Source organism: Anthonomus grandis, chromosome 5 (assembly GCF_022605725.1).
Source record: "Anthonomus grandis grandis chromosome 5, icAntGran1.3, whole genome shotgun sequence".
NCBI lineage: Eukaryota > Metazoa > Arthropoda > Insecta > Coleoptera > Curculionidae > Anthonomus > Anthonomus grandis.
Genome location: NC_065550.1, coordinates 22,233,108 through 22,254,843, shown reverse-complemented (window position 1 = coordinate 22,254,843; position 21,736 = coordinate 22,233,108). Strand labels below are relative to the sequence as shown.

The following is a 21,736-nucleotide window of genomic DNA, read 5'->3' as shown; positions in this document are numbered from 1 at the left end:
TCAATTCTAACACTTATCGGTCGACACACTCCTACAGCCTTTTCATATTTTTTTATTCTTGCTTTGGTGCTTTATCTAAATTAGCATTTTAAATGTAAATTTTTGTAAAATCAATATATTTGATATATTTAAAAGGTATGCACATAAAGGACAGGGTGTTTTTAAATTTTAACTGCTTCTCGGACTCGTCAAAAAAAGCTGATATACCAAAAATCGCCTATATAAAAGTTGCACAATAAAATAAATAGTGAAACTTTAATTTAGCAATATTAGGAAATGAATTCTGTGTACCGACGAGGCCACATTTATACGAGATAAAATGTAAAATTTCCACAACAATTATGTTTCGGTAGTAGCAAATCAGCATGCTGTAAAAAGATCTCATTTTCAATATAGATTTGCATTAAATGTTTGGGCTGATGTGGCAAATGGCATACTTTTTGGACCTTTTTTTTTCTACCTCGACTAACTGGAGAGATTTTTTAGATTTTCGTCGGCAAAATCTGCCACAATTCATAGATAATATTCCTCTAAATGTGAGACAGTTTATGTGGTTCCTATGTGCTAGGGCTCCACCACATTTTAGACGAGAAGTTCATAAACATCTAAATAATGAGTTTCCGAATAGATGGATAGGTCATAATGGACCCATGTGTTGGCCTCCTCGCTCCCCAGATTTAATGCCTTGTGATTTTTTTTTGTGAGGTTATTTGAAAGAGGTGCTGTATCACGATGAAGACTAAATACTCCGGAAGAATTTTGGGAAAAGGGAATTGAAAATTCTTGTGATTTAATTCGTGGACACCAGGATCTTATTAAAGAAGCTTGTAAAGAGTCTTGAGTTTTGTGTAAGTGGAACACATAAGGACGTTTTTAAACAATTTTCGGAAAAACCCTAACCATTTTTCTTAATAAATATTTTTTAAATGATTTTCAATAATGTAAAGTAACTCTCTTATTATGCCATTCTGATATAGGTGATTTTTAGTATATCAACTAACTTTTTGTGACTAGTTCTACAAGGTATTAAAATAAATTATCAAACTTTAAAAACCTCCTGCATAAATGCTTATAAATTTGTAATATTCATATTTTAAATTATCTTTTTTGTAATACCTAAATTCACTTTTGTAAAGTCAATATAAAGTTGACGTCCATTTTGCCCAAAACTTTAGTTTTAATACTTATCGGTCCAATAAATTTTTTTAAATAAATATTTGTAATTTATCCAAATGTTATGCACATTAAATATGAAAGCTTAAAACATTCTAATAATTATATTTTGAATTTTACTTTTCGTGAAATTTAAATTTATTAGGAAGAATTTATGAATATTATTATAATAAAAATTATTCACAAACATACAAGAGTTGTAAAAAATAACTATCCACTACGATTACTACTAATTATTATTTTGCCAAAGTACCACCATTTTTCTCTAAATTGCGTACCTATCTAAAAAATTTCCAAACTATGGAGTCATTTTTACAATTTTTGTAAAAAAAGCTTATAATGTACTTATGTATTTATATTTGTCGCCAAATAATAATTATTTTGAATAATTTGTTATAATACTTATTTTGCTTATATGTAAATTTTTACAAAAAAATTGATTTGTATAAAATTTTAAAACTTTAAAAAAAAAATCAATTCCAAAAAAATATTAAATTTGAAATTTAAAACAATATTTAAAAATTTCCATAATTACTCTCCTGATTTACTAATAATATTAATGATTTTGACTGAATAGTGTAATAATAACTAATATGCATATTTGGAACTTTGAAACCTTAAATGTGAATGAAATTAAAACATTTAAATAAAACAAAATTTACTGCTACTTAGAAACAATGCATTATTAAAATTAATAGTTCTTAGAGCATCATATGCACTTAAGTTATGCACGTTTTAATTTTTTGCTAAAAAATATGTACATTTAAGATTTTTAAAAATACCTTGTTTTATTGTTGACAAATTTTGCAATGTAAATAAATAAACATATTTTGATTTTTTCCTTATGTTGGTTATAAAAAAATTAGGTTTATCAAATTAGTTAAGGTTATCAAAACGTAATTTTTTTTATATTTTCACCATGATTTTTCTTTTATTAAAATGTATATTGAGCGGACAAAATGGAAGTTTTGTTGAAGAATTTTAGAAAATAAAATCTCTCTGTGGTAACTTTGTTTCCTAATTCCATAAAAAAAAGTAAAATCAATTATAAACTTTGATACATTTAAAATTTTTGATTTACGTTCCTAATTTATCACGTTGTATTATATTTTATTTAAATCCATTTGAGTTATATCAGCATTATCAATATGTAATTTTCTAATTTAATAACCGTCCAAAATTGTTTTTTGATTAATTAGAGCAAAGCATACATGAAATTATTTAAAACATTACAATTCTATTTACTGAAATAATAAAACATTTTTAATTTTTCATATTTAATTCATATAAGCGTAATTATGAATGTTTATTATTTTAGATTACTTATATCTTCACTAAAAGAACGAATCTGTTTATTTAAAAACATAGAAATATTTAATCATAGATTCAAAATAACTTTTTAATTATTTTTAAATAAAATCCTCAGTTATCTTTCAAAAGCATAAAAAAAGACAAATTGTTTTAATAAATTGGTATCAATTTTCAATAACAGCGCTCTTATCTTTAAGACAGGATGTTACATAAGCCACATTAAGAATGTGCCGATAACTCACTTTCAAGAAACAATCGAAACTACTCATTGCTTGCTAAACAATACGTTTTTATCATGAGCAATAAACAAAAGTTGCTCTACCTGCAAATACTTACTATCTCGAACATATTATTATTGTTCTCGAACATGTAAGCAATAATATAACCGATTGAATTTCAAGAGTTAATCGGTTTGGTAGATTTGATATTGGCAATAACGTATATAATTTTGAGAATTTGTGAAAGGGTTGATAGTAATTATATTTCTGGAGCAATTACTCACCGTTTTCTCTTCTAACATAACAAATAAATGATAAAATGTCTGCCGGAGATGATAAAAACTTGCTTGCACGCATAAATTTAGATTGCATTTTTATTTATATCTGCTGATATAAATCCTGCTTTATGTGTTTTATGTAGACATAGCAAAAAAACGTGAACCGCTTTTTGATTTAATAGAAGCAGTAAATCTAAGCTGCTAAGTAGCTTTTTAAAGTGGTTATGATATTTTTTCCTCGATGTACTGCTTTCAGAATTCCTGCATTAGAAAGACATATTGCATTCTGTTTTGGGTTGGATCAATAATTTGAAATTTTAATGTAATATTGACGTAGCGTAATGCTCGATGCAGGAACTAGTAAATAATTATGATTTATAATGGCAAGGAAAAATTTATAGGCGCATTGTTTGAACACCATGATTAAATTTATCGATTTTGTCATTTATTTATATCGAAATTTATAGTTATTATATAACAATGAATATATAAAATAGTGCAAATCATTAGATATTTGTTTCATTTCATTTATTTTTTATCATGTTATTTTAGCATGTAGTCTTAGCTCAAATATATTATTTTTATTGCTTTTTTTTCTATTTATAACTGCATGTGCTTTAACTTTCGTTTGCTCTGCTTTTTATGTTACTAACATTGCTTTTCTTTAATTTTCAGGATACTATAAAGGTAGGTGAGCATAATACCAGGATGCACTTTAACACTTTATTTTTTTATCAGTATGAGTGCTATAGAGTAAGACATATTTTTTTCTTTTTTTGATCTTTTAGGTAAAAAGATATTTTTTGCTATATTTATAAAGTGGTGCATTGTATGAAATGAAGTTATCAGAAGATTTGCTTTTGATTATATAGGTGGTAAAATGTTAATCCAAGTTTGACAGAGATTTTCTGTAAAGTAGGTTTTAATGCTGAAGTCCAGGATTGCAGTATCTTAAATTAAGGTTCAGATAACTACTTATTATCTCAGTCTCTCAAAAAAGAAATTTATCCTCAAAATTATTAAGAGTAACGCATAATTAAACAAATATTATTACTCCTTAGTACTAAGTCTAAAATAGATTATATACATTATATAGATTATATTTTCTTACTTTATACATGTTTTTAATTTTTACATATTTTTTACTTTATACAAGAAACTCCTGAAATATGTTTGATGTATATAAGGTAAACCTACGTTTGTAATTTTGTCTGGATACAAGTATAGTTTCCTATTAACAAAAAAATAAATTTATCAAATGAAATCAAATTAAATAACATTTCTGACAAAAGGCGTTCCTAAATCTGGACGACGGGTTACGGTACAAGCGATTTCCTTTTTTTTGCGTGGATTTGACCTGCTTTTAGAGTATGCCTAACTCCGTTGTTAAACATTCTTAGGGTAAAATTAAAACATGAAAACTTTATTATTTAAATTAGATAAATGCTCATTATATAATTGGAAAAGAAACAAATCTTTTAAAATTCAATTCCCAAGTGCATTCTAAATACAATAAATAAGAAATAAGATTTTAAATATATACTCAAACTTCTCCTTAATAAACCCCTATGATTAACCCTTAAAGAGATTTAAAAAAACTTTATTTGACATAAGCAAAATAAAAATATTTAAAATAAAATTTCAAAAAATATGGAATTAAAGTCGATCTATATTCAAACATTTTATTTTTAAAATCATTTTAATCAAAATCTCAATAGTAATTTAAAATAAAATAAATATGACACAGATCAACTAGGAAAAACTATATACAAACAATAACATTAATTATATTTCTCTTATATCTAGATTTGTTTGCTACAGGTGATACATCTAGCAAAAAGCTGAAGCAAGGACAAGCTTATAGTTATCAGAAATTTAATATTACTTTTGAGATATAAAATAAAATATGCTAAATAATTCTGATTTTTAACAAAATTATTAAATAAAATAAAACAATGGTTTATATTAATAACCTTAAACAACATTATTCTTCTACCTTCAAGAAGCTTTAAAAGAATATTAATGCACATAGTTTAATTGAATTTTATATGTCTATATTCTCAAAACATATTTAATATAAACATACATTGCACCTCTACAATATAGTAAAACCATTAACCTAGACAATTGGATATTTTTTTCGATACAAAAACCAAATCTGTTTCCTCAAATTGAATTCGAAATAAAGACTAACGGTCAATAAATTCATTGCGTCGGCAATTTTTACGTAGCGAATAGGACATAAAATGGAAAATGGCATATAAAATTCTGGCAGGATGAAGTGTAAACGCGGCGTTGGTTCGCGGTTCAATGAAATAAACTGTGCCGGTGTTTCTGGTTACAATTGATTACTGCTTGATTTACCAAAAGGAGGTTTTACAAATCGTCGTCTACTATTATGTTATGCAATTTTGTTAAAGTATTAAATTAATTAAGTGTAAAAGCTTTAAGTTAGTTTTACATTAAACATTAAAAGGTATTATTAAAAAACTAAAATATTTGAATTTTCCATTTAGCATAATTTCATTTAGCATATTCTGGATAATTATTTAAAATAAGGTTATTTATAATTAAAACCAAATACATACGTAATACCTAATTTTTTTTTGTTTCTCTCAAAAACATTTACTTTTTAAAAAAATTGATTTTAATAACAACAAAAATATAGCCTATAATTGTTGTGAAGATTTTCTAATTATTTATTTTTGATTAATTTTAATATAAAAATTTGTTTTAGTGAATAATTGGTATTGTGAAATAAATGTTGAATAAATAAATTGAATTAAATGAAAAATATGTTTTATGAATTTGCAGTAAAAGAGGTGAACGGTTAATCCAATTCCAATTCTACCAAAAAAAAATAAATTTAATGAATAACTTCTTTAAATAACCTCCTAGAAGACCATATACACGGGACGTGGATACGTGGATACGTGGATAGATCCGGTAGATGGCTTAAAAGACGGATTATTCAGAAATTAATTCAAATATATTTTCACTATTAGAAGATTTAAAACTTTTATAAAATTAGTAAAAACTCATCTTGGGGCAGACATATCACCCGATCATAATTTCCTTCTGGCAACAGTAAATCCCAGGCTCAAAAGGATTAAAACAAAGAAAGAGGAGGTTGAGAAAGATCTCTTAATGCAGAAACACAACGTCACGTTCTAAAACTAGTTCTTCAATATAAAATGAATTTGGAGAACTTACAGGTTACATTCAATTCGGTTTTAATAAGGGATTAGGTACAAAAGAAGCTTCATTAAACATGAAATACTACTATATGAGTACAAGTATTTATTGAAAGATGCAAATATATCAATACAAATATATACAAACTAAAACAAACTTATTAAAATAAATCAATCAGGCTCAAAGCATCGTGTTCTAAGATGTTATGTTTTTGCACATTACTTTATGGTATGGAAACGTGAACGCTAACAGAAACAACTTAAAGGAGAGTGAAGGCCTTTAAAATGTCATGTTACTGTAATATGTTGAGAATTTCTTGGACAAGCAATATTACCAACATCAAGGTCCTAAATCGTATGGAGAAACAAATAGAAATAATGATAATTGAAAGAAAAATAGACCAAAAAGGGGAACAGGCAGAGGAAGGAATTCATGCCTGCATATGACTTTTAATGAATTGTTTCGAGCTGCAGTTAATAAAATTAGATAGGATAATATTATCGTCAACATCCTGAGAGAATAAGGCGCTACGAGAAAATATATTTACGGAATAAAATGTAATTTTTCTTTTATCTTTACTGGTTGTTTAAGTTATTACGTAGTAAAAAGAAATTAATTAATTTATTTAAGTATTTGCATTAAAATTCTTATATTACTCTTTCTTAAAAATTTATTAAATCTATTTATAAAAAATATTAACACAATTAATTAATATTATAATTATCAGGAAAAATATGTATGTAAACTGGCTGGTTGGTTTTCAGGGCGTTTGAATTAATAATAAAAGTCACTAAAAAATTAATTTATTTTAATATTTTCAACCATTTTTTTATTTTGTATTTGAGTACTTTTTTTTAATTTTATAAGAACGTCGCATATATTAGTGTCCTATTAAGTTATGCATCCTCGTAAAATCAAGTTAATAATTTTTTTTTATTATGATTTTCAATTAAAATTTATTTGAGTTTAATTTTTAATTAAAATACGTTAGTTCCAATACATTTATAATACGATCTTTAAAAACATATATCTGTTGGTATTTAAATTTTAGTATATTTATGGTAGCGATTATGCTTAGGTATTAAGTAAGCGAAGAGATTACACCAAAATAAGTATTTCTCGGAATCTCACTTTGAATTTAGATGAAAAAATTTAATATATAAATTTAGAAATTAGAATTTAAAAAAAATTAATATTCTGCATGGCGGAAAGAAAAACAAGAATATTTTTTTCTAAGGAAATCACGCCTGATTAAGAATTGAATATAAAGCGTAGATGTGTATTTAAATAATAAATAAAAATAAAGCCCGTAATATATTCATAATTGTGATATTTTTTTAATTTTTTATCGTTAATTTTGTCTGAGTATGACTAGCAATAAAGTCTGCAATAATGTCGTTGAGTGTTACCTTAAAAGGTAAATTAATTTTTGTGTTCATAAGGACTTTATATAACCTATATACCAAATTACCAAAAACTGATTATGTTCTTTTAACACATTTACTGAGTTAATTTTGGTTAATAGAAAATTAGTTTTATGTTTTAACCGTGAGATTTTATGTTTTGGGTAAATAAAAAAATATAATTTTTTAGGTATTTAAACTAAAATTTTAAATAGATTGAATATTAAGTCGAATAGGAAATTATGAAATCCTTAACTTTTTATTACATAACCAATGTCAAAAAATTAAAAAACTTTATTGTTTAGCTTACCAACATTTTAACTTATTTTTAGAAACTACATCCTTCATTAAAAAGGTGTGAGAAAAACTAATTTTTCTTCTTTTTTTTGTTTATTTTTATTGGCATATACAAGTAAATGATTTTGAATAGCATTTTCACTTAAAATCATTAATTTTGCTTAACTAAACATAATGTTATGCCAAATACAACTGGGCAGAAATAATACAACTAAGAAATTTAGTTCAAACTAAGATTTTATGAAGTGAATTGGAGACATCAAACATCTTTTAGTTTTACTAATATCCAAAATAGGAATATCTTTATTAGCACAATAGTTTCATGAATAGTTAATATTTCATGAACGTTTACTAACAAAGTTAATAATAATCCTTTTATCAATCTTTTGAAATATTCGTAACCTGTTGTAATTTGCTTTTCTAAGTTTTTTGTCTTGCTTGTTAAATTTTTTATCAAAGTTGATTATAGTAATGGTATTTTATTGTCATTTCCAAAAATGTAAGAAATAGTGATAAATAATACAGAAACTTGTCATTTATATTATTTTTTAATATTTATTAATGGCAAATCATTTACAATAAATTTAATAAATGTTTATATAATTTTTTTTTTAATTTAACTAAAATATCTCAGAGGTAATCATCGTCATAGCAATAAGTATTCTCCTCGATTCCAAAAACGTTGATTCAGAAGTAGTTCTATTCCACTCATTCTTATAATTCTCCCTCCCATAATCAGAGTTACTCTTCTTTAAAATTATTTTTAAACTATTTCTAATTTATTAATGTTACAATGGCTTACATGAGACCAAACAATTGAGCCAAATTTTAGAATGGCTTAAAGAATTCATAGTGAAATCAGTTAAGGATCCCTAAACAAAACTAGACGCTTTGATCAATTTTGATGCAATCTGATTTATCTTGCTAAAAAAATTTAACTTTAGATATAATTAGGATTTCAAGATTAGATATAATTATATACATTTTACAATTAATTGGTGTACGCTCAAATTACAATATAAAATTTATCGAATCTCCTTGTCATGACAATGAGATTTTGTATTATTTACTAATATTTTAAGTGCATTTAATTTTATTTACTTCACCCCAGTCAATAAAAAAGTCTAGGTTCTTTTGAAGATACACATATTTTTCTTTAACAAATTAGAATATTAGCAAACATTAAGCATTATTGATATAATACTATTTATTTTTTGTTGTAAATAAATGAAAAATTAGCAAAAGAGAATATGGTCAAAATTAGAATCCTAAAATAATCTAAGATCCACCATTTCCATTTAATAAACATGCCAGGATAAAAAAGTACAGATTTAGGCTAACAGTGAAGCACCTCACGGTAGACCTAGTCAAATGCCCTTGATAACTCTGCATAGAGCAGATCACAAAAAGGCTTTGCACAGGAGTAATTGGGTAACCAAGACAAAACTAAAGGTCATAACTTGACAAAATATACAAGAAAGTTTCTTCATCGTTATTTTTCTTCATATCTAATCAAACAATTACCAGTTCTCTTAAATTTGTTTTTCATACTCTCTATTCTAGTTACCAATATTATAGCAAACTTGATCGTGCACAACTTCATTTTCAGCTAGAATAATAATGAAACTGGATATTTTACTAAAACTGACATTTATTCATTACTTTTGATAAAGATTTGATAGCTTGTGGTATACAAAATTGAAAAACCTGATTTTAGCTTACTCTAGTAAGCTTTTGATCTTAAGATAGGACTAAGCCCTAAAAAATGGTATAGTGCATAAACTACTTTTTCACTTTGAAGACTAACAAGCTTAGTTCTCATATTAATTCAAACCTAGTAAAAAAGAAACAGAGCCTATTCGATACCTATCACCGGTGTGCAAAGAAAGCCCGATGGTGAAAATCAAACCCATTGACAAGCAAACGACTTTTTGCGTGACGCGAGACATTTACACTGTCTGGATTTTATCTAGCAACGTTTAATTCAATTTAAACACTCATATTAGGAGTAAACAACCGATATACCATATAATTAAAGTACCATAAGAGGCGTCGCGCATCGCATTATACAATCAGCTTTAATAACATTATTTCATTAAAATTCATATAAATGTAAGCAGACGGCAGTGGTTACCAGTTTATTCGCATTTACAAGTTTTATAGTTCGACGAGAAGTAATAAATTAGGAGAGTCGTTATTTAAAGAGGATCAAGTTTAGATTTTTGCTTTAGATTAGATTTGTTTTGTATAATTATTTCTGTTTTTCTTATGTTGTTGGCTTATATTTCATTTTATATATGAGGCGCGCTCTCTGAAGGTGATGCTTTGATGCCGCACCTTTGTATTTATTTAACACAATTTTTTGTGTAAAATACTTAAATGGTATGAGGGAGTTTTTGACCAAATTAGTATCATTTAGCAGCTGTTAAGTTAATAAATAATATTAAATCAGTGGTACATACCTTTTTCTAATTCTAACAACGATTTATCACAGAACCTAATAAACATATTTCTAGCAACATCACCACTTAAGTAAAAACACTTTAAAATACCCCATTAATACTTTGTCACAACTAAAACACAACTAAGTGCAGATTTAGAGCCTAAAAATATTTTTACAGCGGCTCTTCCTTCCTTTTGATCGACATCCTTTTAGTATTCTTGGAAGTTACTTTAAGATACCGTAACAAAAACTTTCTCTTCTAAAAAACAAAATTGTTTTTTCAGGTATATGCGGTAATATAGAGCCCTGGTTGCCTAATTATTATTGCACCTTAACGGCGGTTTATTTTATATTAGGCTTCATGGTAAAAATGCGTAAAAAATCACCTTTATATGTGGGTCAGTAGAAAAAGGTAGAACGAAATAACCATAAAGTATTTTCTACCTTATTTGTTAGTTCGGTATATTTAGAAAGCACATTTTTTATGTTTCTTAGGATATTTTGGCTGAAGTCCCAATTAGATTAATCAAAATGAGAAATTTAGACAGAGAGGAGCAATGTTAAAAAATAACAGCTCCAAAATGATGGTTTTAGGTCTTTGCAGAGTTCCTATTGATTAGTTTTGTTACAAATTTAATAAATAAAATGACTGGTATTCAATCTATTTACTGACTGAAAAAGGCAAAATTAATAGAAATACGAGACAAAAAAAACTGCCGTGTAGGAAGCTAATTTCAAACAGAAATTCTAAATATAAATTAACAATAAATATTTTAGTATGTCCAATATTGATTTAATGAGCTGTGGTTGACGAACAAACTCCAGAAGCTATAGATATGAATAATTAGGTAAGACATTTTCAATTAAAGTTCAAGTTTGATGATTAAGAACAGCCGAGATATAAAAATATTGGCTCTCGGGGGCTATTGCAACTACTCAAAACTACATAACAATTTATTATAATTCTTTAACCCTTTAAAAAAATTATCACATTATTAAAGGTAAAAATAAGGCGTTGTAAAAAAGACTGAGTAGCGTAGTTAAAAAAAAACTTATATTTTTTTCTATTAATGTTCTATTTTTGTTATTATTATCAAGTTATTAAGCGTATCCCTAAAAGTTATGCCTAACTTACATTACTTGTTATATATTATCTTTATAAATAGGAATGGGGTTTTATACTTAAAAGTTATTAACCCTATTCGTAGAAGTTATATCTAATTTACATTGCTTGTAATATAAAGGGGTAAAATCTATTTTTATCTCCACTAATAGGAATGGGATTCTATACTTACACAAAGCTTTGGGTATGAAGTTAGAAAATGTGTCTAAAAGGTATCTCTTGCTTGTTGGGTCTTAAAACAAAATCTAATTAAAATTAATGTCTATTAGGGCAGCCTGGGGAAGACCTAAGGATTTCAGGTTGACTTTAATTTTCATAAATTCAAATCATTTAAAACACCATAGGAAAATTTAGTTTTAACATATAAATATAAAAATTATTTGGTTAGGAAAGCTTATATAATAATATTAAATAGAATTTTTAATAAGCTGCTAAAAGTGTAGAAAATGTTTCTGATACAGTTTTTGTAAAGATTTTATTATCAGCTGCAAGGAAAATATGAGACATGCAAATATCTTGACAAAAACCAACAAAAGTTCCATTGAACTATGCAGATATTAATATAGAAGTAGCAAACAGTTCTTTTTGGAGATCCAGGGTAGATTTTAAAAATCGAAGTTATTTTTAAATTCTTGAGCGTTTGATAAAATAATAATTAATTGAATCCTAATTACCTAAAGTATCAGTCAATATTTTAAATTTCGTTTTTCTTTTAATTAAATAAAATTACAACAAAAGTGCTTTGTAAAGTCAAATATAAGTAAGGATATTAAAAATAAACATATGCTTAAGTCAACGACACTGAAAAATAAACAACATGGACGTGTTCGGTTGTCGCATGACTAGAACGTTTAAAGCACAATATTTTTTGCGTGGAAATACATCTAGGATTTATAACGTTTAGGATCATAAATCCGACAACGCGGCGCTTAATCTGTCACCAAATTTCCTTTGTGGATATTGTAGCGGAATGTACAAACATTCATCATCAACGCTTCCATGTCGTTCTCGTTTTTTCATCTAGCATTTGCCAAAATTACTAAATGTCTTTTATTTATGTTCTTAGGAAAATACACTTTAACTATTTTTTCTTAATTACTTACGAGATTTAATGTATGTAAAGGTGCCATTTTATAATTACCAATCTTGGTCAAAACGAGGCAAAGACAGTCACTGTTCTATTTCTTGCACAATTCCAACTAGACCCCGATCGGTTCCAAGGTTTTTAAAATGGCAAAATAAAAAGGGAGAAGCCAAAGAAACCGCAAAGAAGATTAGAATCTAAACTATGAACTTTACACATGCATGCTAATATTTATTTATTTATGTATTTATTTCGCTGCGCGAGTTATACTTGGCAGGATAAGTAATGTATTTTGCCGGGTGTACGTAGCCGCATAATTTAAAATGACAACTCTATTTTACTTGCTGGATATTGCGATGCAAATTTTTATTCTCTTGTCGAAACGAGTGTTTTATGCGATAAATATTTATAAGTTAAAGGATTTCATTTGGTACACTGATAAAGCAAATCTCTAAATCAAAAAAATATATATACTTAAAGCTTCATTTAAAGAGTATTTTGCACCAAAAATAAACATTTATTTAATAAACAGTATATAACATCAATTAAATTGATTATTTTTTTTATTTTAATATTACATATACATATTTAATTAAAATGAATACTATTACTGGTAAAAAAAATGTTTCTTTTTAAGTTTTTATGCGTTTCTTTAAATTAAATTGTTTTAATTGCTTTTCTGTTTTTTTTTTTAATATTTTCCTATTAAATATTTAAACAAAATTATATAATTGAGAAACAATATTATTATTAACATCAAAGGGAAAATAAAATTTATTTAGAAAGTAAATTGTTTTAAGAATAACAGAATAATAAGACACTTAAGAATTATTTTTATACAAATATGTATAAAAATAATTCGTTTTTAAAAACTAAAGTGAGTTGAAAAGGTTTATAAAAATATATTTATGAGAAATAATTAAAAAAGAAGTCAAAGTTTTATTAATATAATTATCAACTTAATAACGGTTGAGATCTCGAAAGGACATAATATATGAAATCGTTTAATTTAATAGATGACCTCTTTAACTGAAAGCATTTATGCACCTACATAAACTTTTTTAATAAATTACTTAAATTCTTGTTTTATACTTTAATATTTATACTAATTGTTGCTACCTATACTTTAATTTATCTTAATTTTATAGTAAAAAATTAATTTACGTGTTTGTTTTAATTTTTTTTAAAGTAGAAAATGTCTTAAAAAAGGTCTTTAAATTATATTTTTAGAATTTATTTGCTGTTTTAACTATACAATGCTCTACGCTATTGTTTAATTTCTATTAAATAACTTTTTAGACCTGAGATAACTTAAATAAATGAAATAGCTAATTAGTTTAAGTAGCAAATTATTCTACTAATGTAATTTAATATCAACGGTCAATTCCTTACTTTAAGAAAAAGTATATGTAAATTAAATGTTTTACTTATTTTTTATAATAATAGAAAAATTTTATTATCATAAAAAATAAGACAAAAATTTAAATAAATGATTATTTTTCAAATTTTTAACTTATATAACTATTTATTTTATTCTAATATATTTTTATTTTAAATATACTATATAAACATATTATGTAGCAATAGCAAACATAATATAAATATAAAATAATTTTACTAAATAAATGTAATTCCATGTATTTCACTGTCAATTAATTACATTGAGACATAGTATATTTAAACTATGTAGATTGTTATAAATTTGCGACTCTTAATACCTTCTGTTTAATTTTATTTTTAATTTTAATTATAATTATAAAATACGATTTAATTATGTTTTTATTTTTGTACTTAATAATTGTTTATAAAAAAATATTTTTTAAAAATACGTTTTTAATCATATCTTCGATCTCTTTTTACCCTAGGAACTGTTAATACCCCTCTTTAAGAGGAAGTATAATTAAATTAAATTTATTGTTATAAAATTGTGTTATAATTTTCGTTCTGTTCGTTTTTTACTCTCTCTTTCTTTTACGTTAATCTTTTTATTTTTAATAAACACTTAATATTTAAAAAATATATTAAATAGTACTTTACAGATTTGAGACAAAATTGTATTTTACCTTTATTAAAAAGATATATATAAGAAAAATAAAAATAATTAATACGAATCAGAAAATGATTTCTTCTATTGAAGTCGGTAACAATTACGAAATTAATTTAAAAAAGCTAATTGCAATATTTAATAAATTCTTAGGTTTAAAATCAAAAAAATTAAATTTGATCTATTGAAGCTATTTAATACTTCAAATATGATTTCGAAAAATATATGTTTAATATTAAAATTAATTTTTTATTTATTGTAAGCTTTTTTTTTTAAAATATCTCTAAAAATTAGGGTAAAATGGAAATAATGAAATAAATATTTTGTAATATTTTAAATTGTAAAAGTCTTGTAGATTGTGAAATTTTGTATTAAAACTGTTGAATAAACTACATATATTAAAATAATAATAATCTTTATTTAGCAAAAAAAAGCTACATAGATAAAATAGTAAAAAAAAATATATATTATATTATTGTTAATCGTGCTTCCATTGCATTTCCAAATAATACATAAAACATATATGTATAATGAAAAATTATAGAAGAAAAAGTCAAAGTTTTATTGATATTTCTTCTAATAATCTGTTGTGTAATATTTTTATTATATTTAAATAATTACCAACTTAATAACGGTTCAGATCTCAAAAGGAATTATTATATCAAATAGTTTGATTAAATCGCTGATTTTTTTACCTTAGCATTCATTTAACTAAATTACATTTTTATTTAAAGTATCTTATGAGCCTATTTTAGCTACTTATACTTTAATAAATCTATATTTTATAATTAAATTACATTTTGTCTTGTTTTTAATGTTAATGCCCATCATCTTTTAAATTTGTTTAAATCATAATTTTAGAATATATTTGCGATTTTAAATATATAACGCTTTTTTTTATTTCTACTAAATAATTAATAAAATATCTAATCATAAGAAAGTGCTTTAGAACATGGTATTTATTTATTTCTTTCTAGCGGAATACATTTTATTAAATAGTTTTTAAACAAAAAATATATCAATAACAAAATTAATTAAAATCCCACATTGTTTTACTAATTTAAAGTTATTTAATTTATTTTTAAAAGTAAATTAATTATATTTTTCTAAAATGAAGATAAAATATATTGACATTAAATATAATACAATTAATTTGAGACTATTGTTAGCTTTTATTTAATATTTTGTATTTTTTATAAATCCTGTAATTCTTTCTCTAAGCAATATCTTTTTTTTCTAAAATCTTTATTATAAAAATTCCAATAATAAATCCTTGAATTTAGCAAGAAATAATTTTAATCTGATCTATTGAAACTATTTATGTAAAGTAAATGTTTAATATATAGAAAGTAATAAACTTGAAGTATACATACATAAATTGAATCAAAAATTATAGAAGCACGTAAATTTTCAATAATTAATGCCCCCCCATTAAGAGTATTTAGACTACTGTATCTATATCTCATAAAATATCTAAGTTATTTTTTTTTTCTAAGTATCTTGATCTAAAAATACCTCAAACGCCATGGCCTACGCGAACCAGTAATAACGTAAACAAAACCTAAGCAAAACAGCATTCACAAAACTAATAAAAATAAACAATAAAACACCATAAAAACCATTCATAAAACCACTAAAATAACGAAAATATCCCATTAAGAAAACCTCTGCGTTTACGATTCCATTTTATTGCACGGCACATGCCATCAAAAGCCATGATGATGCTACACGCCGCCTTCCGAACACATCGTGCCGCGGCCATTACGCAATCGACTCGTGAGTCACAATTTGCCCATTCAAATTTCGGGTTTTTTACCTCTATTTTGGCACTAAAAACTTAATTTTTTACTAAAATTTGTTTATCAAGTCAAGGCGTAACTAATCTTGTTAGTGATTTGGTTAAAAACAATTAAAATACGGTAAGAATAGCCCGGTTAAAAAATGAAAGAGCGCAGCACTGTCGGACATTCAACATGGCTGCTGAAGTGCGCAGGGCTGAAGCTAGACGAGGCTGTTTGGCATGTAGAGAAAAGGAGAGATTGAAGTGAGATGAAGATATTAAAGAAGCTTTTGGGTAGGTTTTAGAATGAAATTAGGAGCTTATAAAGCTGAATTGTTTTTAATAACTGTTCTTGTTTAATATCGTTTAAAAATTGTTGGACGCCAATATAAGATATATAATATTATATAATTAAAAAAATTAAATAAATTCTAGAAAAAACTGTAAACTTTTTGTAAACCACAAGCTTAATATTTCTTATACTTTATTTTTCCACTGCATTTTTTCTTTAAGAAATTGAGGCAATAATGGATTCAATATACGAGACAGTAAAGTAAGATAGAGGTATTATGAAAGGTCTTACGTATATTTTTAAACAGAATTAGGAAATATGCAGTTATTTTAAGAAAATAATAATAACTTAATTTTCCTTAAAAATCCTATGAAAAAATGTTGGGCGCCAACATATGTGCATAAATGCATATATTTTATGGGGACAAAAATTTTGACTAATTTACCTTTGATTAATATAGTTCTAAAAATAATAAAAAACTTATTTTTTTTTAATATTATTTTTATATTTCCTAATAAAACAATATATTTTAATGAAAATAATAACTATATAAACTATATACATTTTCTAAGATATTTTTATTCTTTGTAGTTTATTTGCAAGCTAATTTATACTTTATTTTCAAGTAAACTGTCTTAATTATCCAATATAAACAACATCGATGTTCAGAAAGATTAACAGTTACGTATAAATATATTGTTATAATATTACACAGTAAATATATGAAATAATTGAATTCAACAGAAAATGTGTAAAAATTAAGTAAAATATACATAATTTCATAATTGAATAAATTTAGTATCATATTAAACAAACAGGTTTTATGAAAGAAAATTATATCTAATTAATATTTTTAAATTAGTAATCTAAGAAAAGTATTGGGTTATAAAATATCATTAGTAAAAGAAAATATTTAGGTTTGTTAAAAGGACCAAAATATATTTTTTTATAAATAAAAAAAATATTTAAAAGAAGATTTTTGTATAAATATAGAAATTCAAATTTAGTAATTACATAATATTAAATAAAAATAAGGAGTAAGATAAAGATAATAAAAAAATTTTTATATAATTTTATAGAATATTGACAAGAAATGAATAGTTTTTACAACCACCTCACATTCCTCATATTCAAATAATTTTTACAGAAATATTAAAAAATTATGGATTTTCAAGATCTAATTGGTTAAAAGAATCTTTTATTTTTTCGATTATTAGCAATATAATAATGATATAATATTAATTAGCAATATAATTTATTCCTTATCAACAGTCTTAATTATTCATTATTAGAATGTTGTGCCATTGTAAGTGTAGTTTAAAAAATATAAGTGAAAATAGTAAATTATTTATTAATTCCTCATACATTTTGTAAATAAATATGTAAAACTCAAACAAAAAAAAAACACACAATTTTATAATTAAAGAATATGCAAATTTAGTATTTACATACTAAATTTGCATACTATATTTACCTATAAGATAAAATATCCAAAAAAAAAATTATATTCTAGATCTCCAACATTAAATAATAAACATAATTCTAATAGTGACTTTAGTAACATAAAAAAATAATTAAGCAGAAAAAAATGTAAATAGTAATAAACTAAACAAAATTTGTTGTTCATTTAGAGCCTATAATAGGAAAACTTAAATATTTAGATAAGCCATTTGAGTTTATTTATTTAATATAGAGACGCTTAAAAATACGTTGACAATATTAGACAAATGATAATAGTTTTCTTAAAATTTGACCAACTAGGAAAGTTTGGTACCAATATTTACTAATATATATATATTGTTGATGCTAAAACTATACAATTAATTATAAAATATAATAAAAAATTATAATGCCTAAATTTATTATAATAAAATGTTATTTTGGCTAGAAAAACTAAATCTAAAATCAATATATAACTGAAATAAACTAAAATATAATAACTAGCTTTAATAAATATAAGGAGTGGCAGTTAAAGACATATTGAAATTAAAAGTTATTACCACTAATTTATAAAAAGAAAAGAAGAATTGTATTTAACGTTGAGTTAAACAATTTATAAAAAAGAATATAATCAGATAAATTTTATAAAATAAAACAAAAAACAAGTTTGTTAATATTAGATATAAACAAAATTTGAATTCTATTTTGAAACGTGCATCTAGATATATGCGACATATTTAATAATAATAATAATAAATCCTTTAGTTAAGCCATAAATATAAAAAATATAATAAAGGGGTAAAAGACAATTTCAGCATCCTTTCTTTTCATAAGAAAGGGCTGTTGAAGCCTAAATTTAAAGAAAAACATAAATGTACAAAATAATTATTTCTTTGACACTTTTTTTTCTATATGTAATTATTAATAAAATTGCATGCATATTAAAACTAGATTGATAGCATAATATAAAGTTTTAAGGGCTTAAGTATTTTGAAATGTTCATAGCTAGACTAGTAATACAGATTTAAGATTTTGTTGTCATTAATTCTATCATGAAGATTAAAAATTAAATACAGAAAATGTTTGAGAATATTTTTACAGTTTTGTTGGCGAAACTGTAAAAATATTTTCAAACAATAAATGTTGGGAACTGCGAATACAATTATAAACGAAGACAACTGGCTAGGAGAAAACAAAGGGTAAACTGAATTAAAATGTTCTCTTTGTTTTTATTATGGGCAGGTTTAGTAAAGATATACTGCCGCCAAATGTTTAGATTATGAACATCAGTACGAAATCTGATTTTGTTATAAAGATAACGTGAACATTTAAATTTAATTATTTTATAAAATAGGAAGAAAGAGTACAAAAGACGTCTCATAGTAAGTCATCCCAATTCTCTTAATTTGTATGACACAGGCTGTCTTCGTTGTATTCTAAATATCTGACGTAAACAAGATATTTGCTTCGAGACTAATATGTTTTTTTAAATTTCTATTTATCATCCAAAATAAAAGAGATATCTCATTTATAAAATATTTTACAAAGCACTACCTTTTAAAAAAAAATTAACTGAGGAGTTAAAAAATCGCTAGCCTACAGCAAGTGAATTATAAAAACATTTACACAGATAAGATCTTGCATGCCAACATAACTTATTTCAAAAATTACCGTTTACATGACGTTTTCGCCAAGTTTCGCGCGCAAAGAAACCAAAAAAAAACCGGTAAAAGTGCGGCCTTATTTATAATGGCGGATACATAATGTGGCAATTATTATATCATCCTATGGCAAGACGAAACTACGTACATTAATATGCATGTAAAGGTTTATATAAACGTAATTATATAGCAATTTTAAGCTTTATTTTACATTCTTATTGTTCCTTAATATCCGTGGTGGGAATTTGTTTAGGTGTAAAATAAAAATGTGTAACATGTAAGCTGCATATATTCATGCATAACTTAAAGCGATATGAATTTATTATTATCTTAAATCCAACATTTATTTATAGCATCCAATAGTAGCACAAATAACCTTCAATTCTCTAGTAGCTTTTAGCACTTATGTTTCTTATGTATTTATTAAATTCCCATTTACATATAAAAAGTATCATTGCTGTTCCTTAACCATTGCAAATACAACCATAAATTATTTCATATTAAAACTTTATGAGATCGAATAATAAATTGTGTCATTATCTGGATTATAATTACCGTCATATTACTTTTATAAAATTATTTATTTAATTGTAAATTCCTGGGCGTAGCGTTATCTATGTTTGCTTTTAATGGCAAAAATTATAAATTGCCTATATATACGTCTGTTAAACAACCGATGTAATTGCTTATTAAGTTTTGCAGCATTTATATGTCCGTTTGGATTTTATTCGGGTTTTTTTAGCATGGGGTTAAATGTAAATAAGCGCTTAAATTTTATGTACATTTTAACAAAATTTTGCCTTTTATGCCTGGGGTTGAGGACTTTTTCCTGTTTTGGAATTTGGGACAACAGGATCGCTCAGCGTGCGTGTTCCTTGATTTATGGGGTCACATAATCCTTTTATACCAAATTTCTCAATTGTACTAAGCGTTCCAGAAATATTCTCATAAGGGTTAGTTGGCTTTATTATATTGAGTTATGTATTATATAAATTTTAGTATAACGTTTTATATTTAATTTTGAAGGAGGAACTTAATTAATAAGTTGAAGCTGTTAATCCAGTGTCTTAATAAGTTGTATAATTCATATGATGTTTCTTGTTAAAAGACTCTCCAAAGACGCTTTTCAAAAAGAACATAATATTATAAAAATAATTGCTGTAAACAATAATTTCTCACTTTACAGCTTGAACAAATTATATTACAAATTTTATAATAAATATAAACTGTCTTATCACATCGTCCACCCACCGAACAACATCATCAACAATAATAATTTTAGATGCCGTTATTTCTATTTTTATTATTTATTTTTTTAAGCCTTTCAGCCTTTCTATAGCTTTCAAAACGACTAACTCGCTAAGAAAGAACCTAGTAAAGACGTTGGATAAAAGTGATCCTCTATCTAAATCGGGTGTATATTGTCTTAATTGTAAGGATTGCCCTGCTGTTTATGTGGGACAATCAGGAAGGAGAGTATCCACAAGGGTACAGGAACACCTAAGCCTCGTTAATAAGTTCAGGGACACCAACACCACAGAAACTAAGTCAACATTTGCTTACCATTTATTATCAACGGGTCATAGTTTTTCCGTCCCTGAAAATGTTTCCATTGTTTACGAGTGCCCTAAGGGTAGAAAGTTGGATCTCTTGGAGAAAATGGAAATCACCAAAACCAAAAAGGAGTCCAAATTTGACATGCATTAGTGATGTTTTCACCTTTGAGCCAGGACTTACTACACCTGTCACGTTTTTTCCCTTTTTATATGTTTTATATTTTTTCTTAATTTTTTGTGCCGTGTTATTGTTTTTATTACAAAGTATGTGGGTATTCTCAGATTTAAATTGTATTTGTCAGTACTTAGCAGGTCATCTAGCTGTAAGGCAATTTTAACTAATTTTTAATATTTAATTTTGTTTTAGTGTAAAGTTTTATAGTAGTTACGTGTGTTTTTTTGTTTATTGTAGGTCTGATGCTTTATTAGCGATGTGTT

The 21,736-nt window shown here is 25.0% G+C and overlaps 1 protein-coding gene and 1 long non-coding RNA gene across 5 annotated transcripts in view; one reads left to right on the top strand and one right to left on the bottom strand.

Annotated features, from left to right (window-relative positions):
* The window catches only part of LOC126735956 (uncharacterized), a 140,839-nt gene extending 124,298 nt beyond the window's left edge, over positions 1 to 16,541 (bottom strand). Inside the window, exon 1 of the long non-coding RNA XR_007660563.1 lies at positions 16,235 to 16,541. This is a non-coding gene — a long non-coding RNA (uncharacterized LOC126735956). The remainder of the gene's footprint in view (positions 1 to 16,234) is intronic.
* LOC126735955 (homeotic protein ultrabithorax) overlaps positions 1 to 21,736 on the top strand; it is a 405,066-nt gene that overhangs the window by 116,027 nt on the left and 267,303 nt on the right. For 3 of the 4 annotated variants that reach the window (XR_007660561.1, XR_007660562.1, XM_050440079.1), the window contains exon 2: positions 3,656 to 3,667. The exons of the other annotated variant lie outside the window; for it this stretch is intronic. Coding sequence is in view for 1 of the 3 variants with exons in the window: in XM_050440079.1 (XP_050296036.1) it covers positions 3,656 to 3,667 (12 nt within the window). In the remaining 2 variants the exon portion in view is untranslated. The remainder of the gene's footprint in view (positions 1 to 3,655; positions 3,668 to 21,736) is intronic. 4 annotated transcript variants of the gene reach the window in all.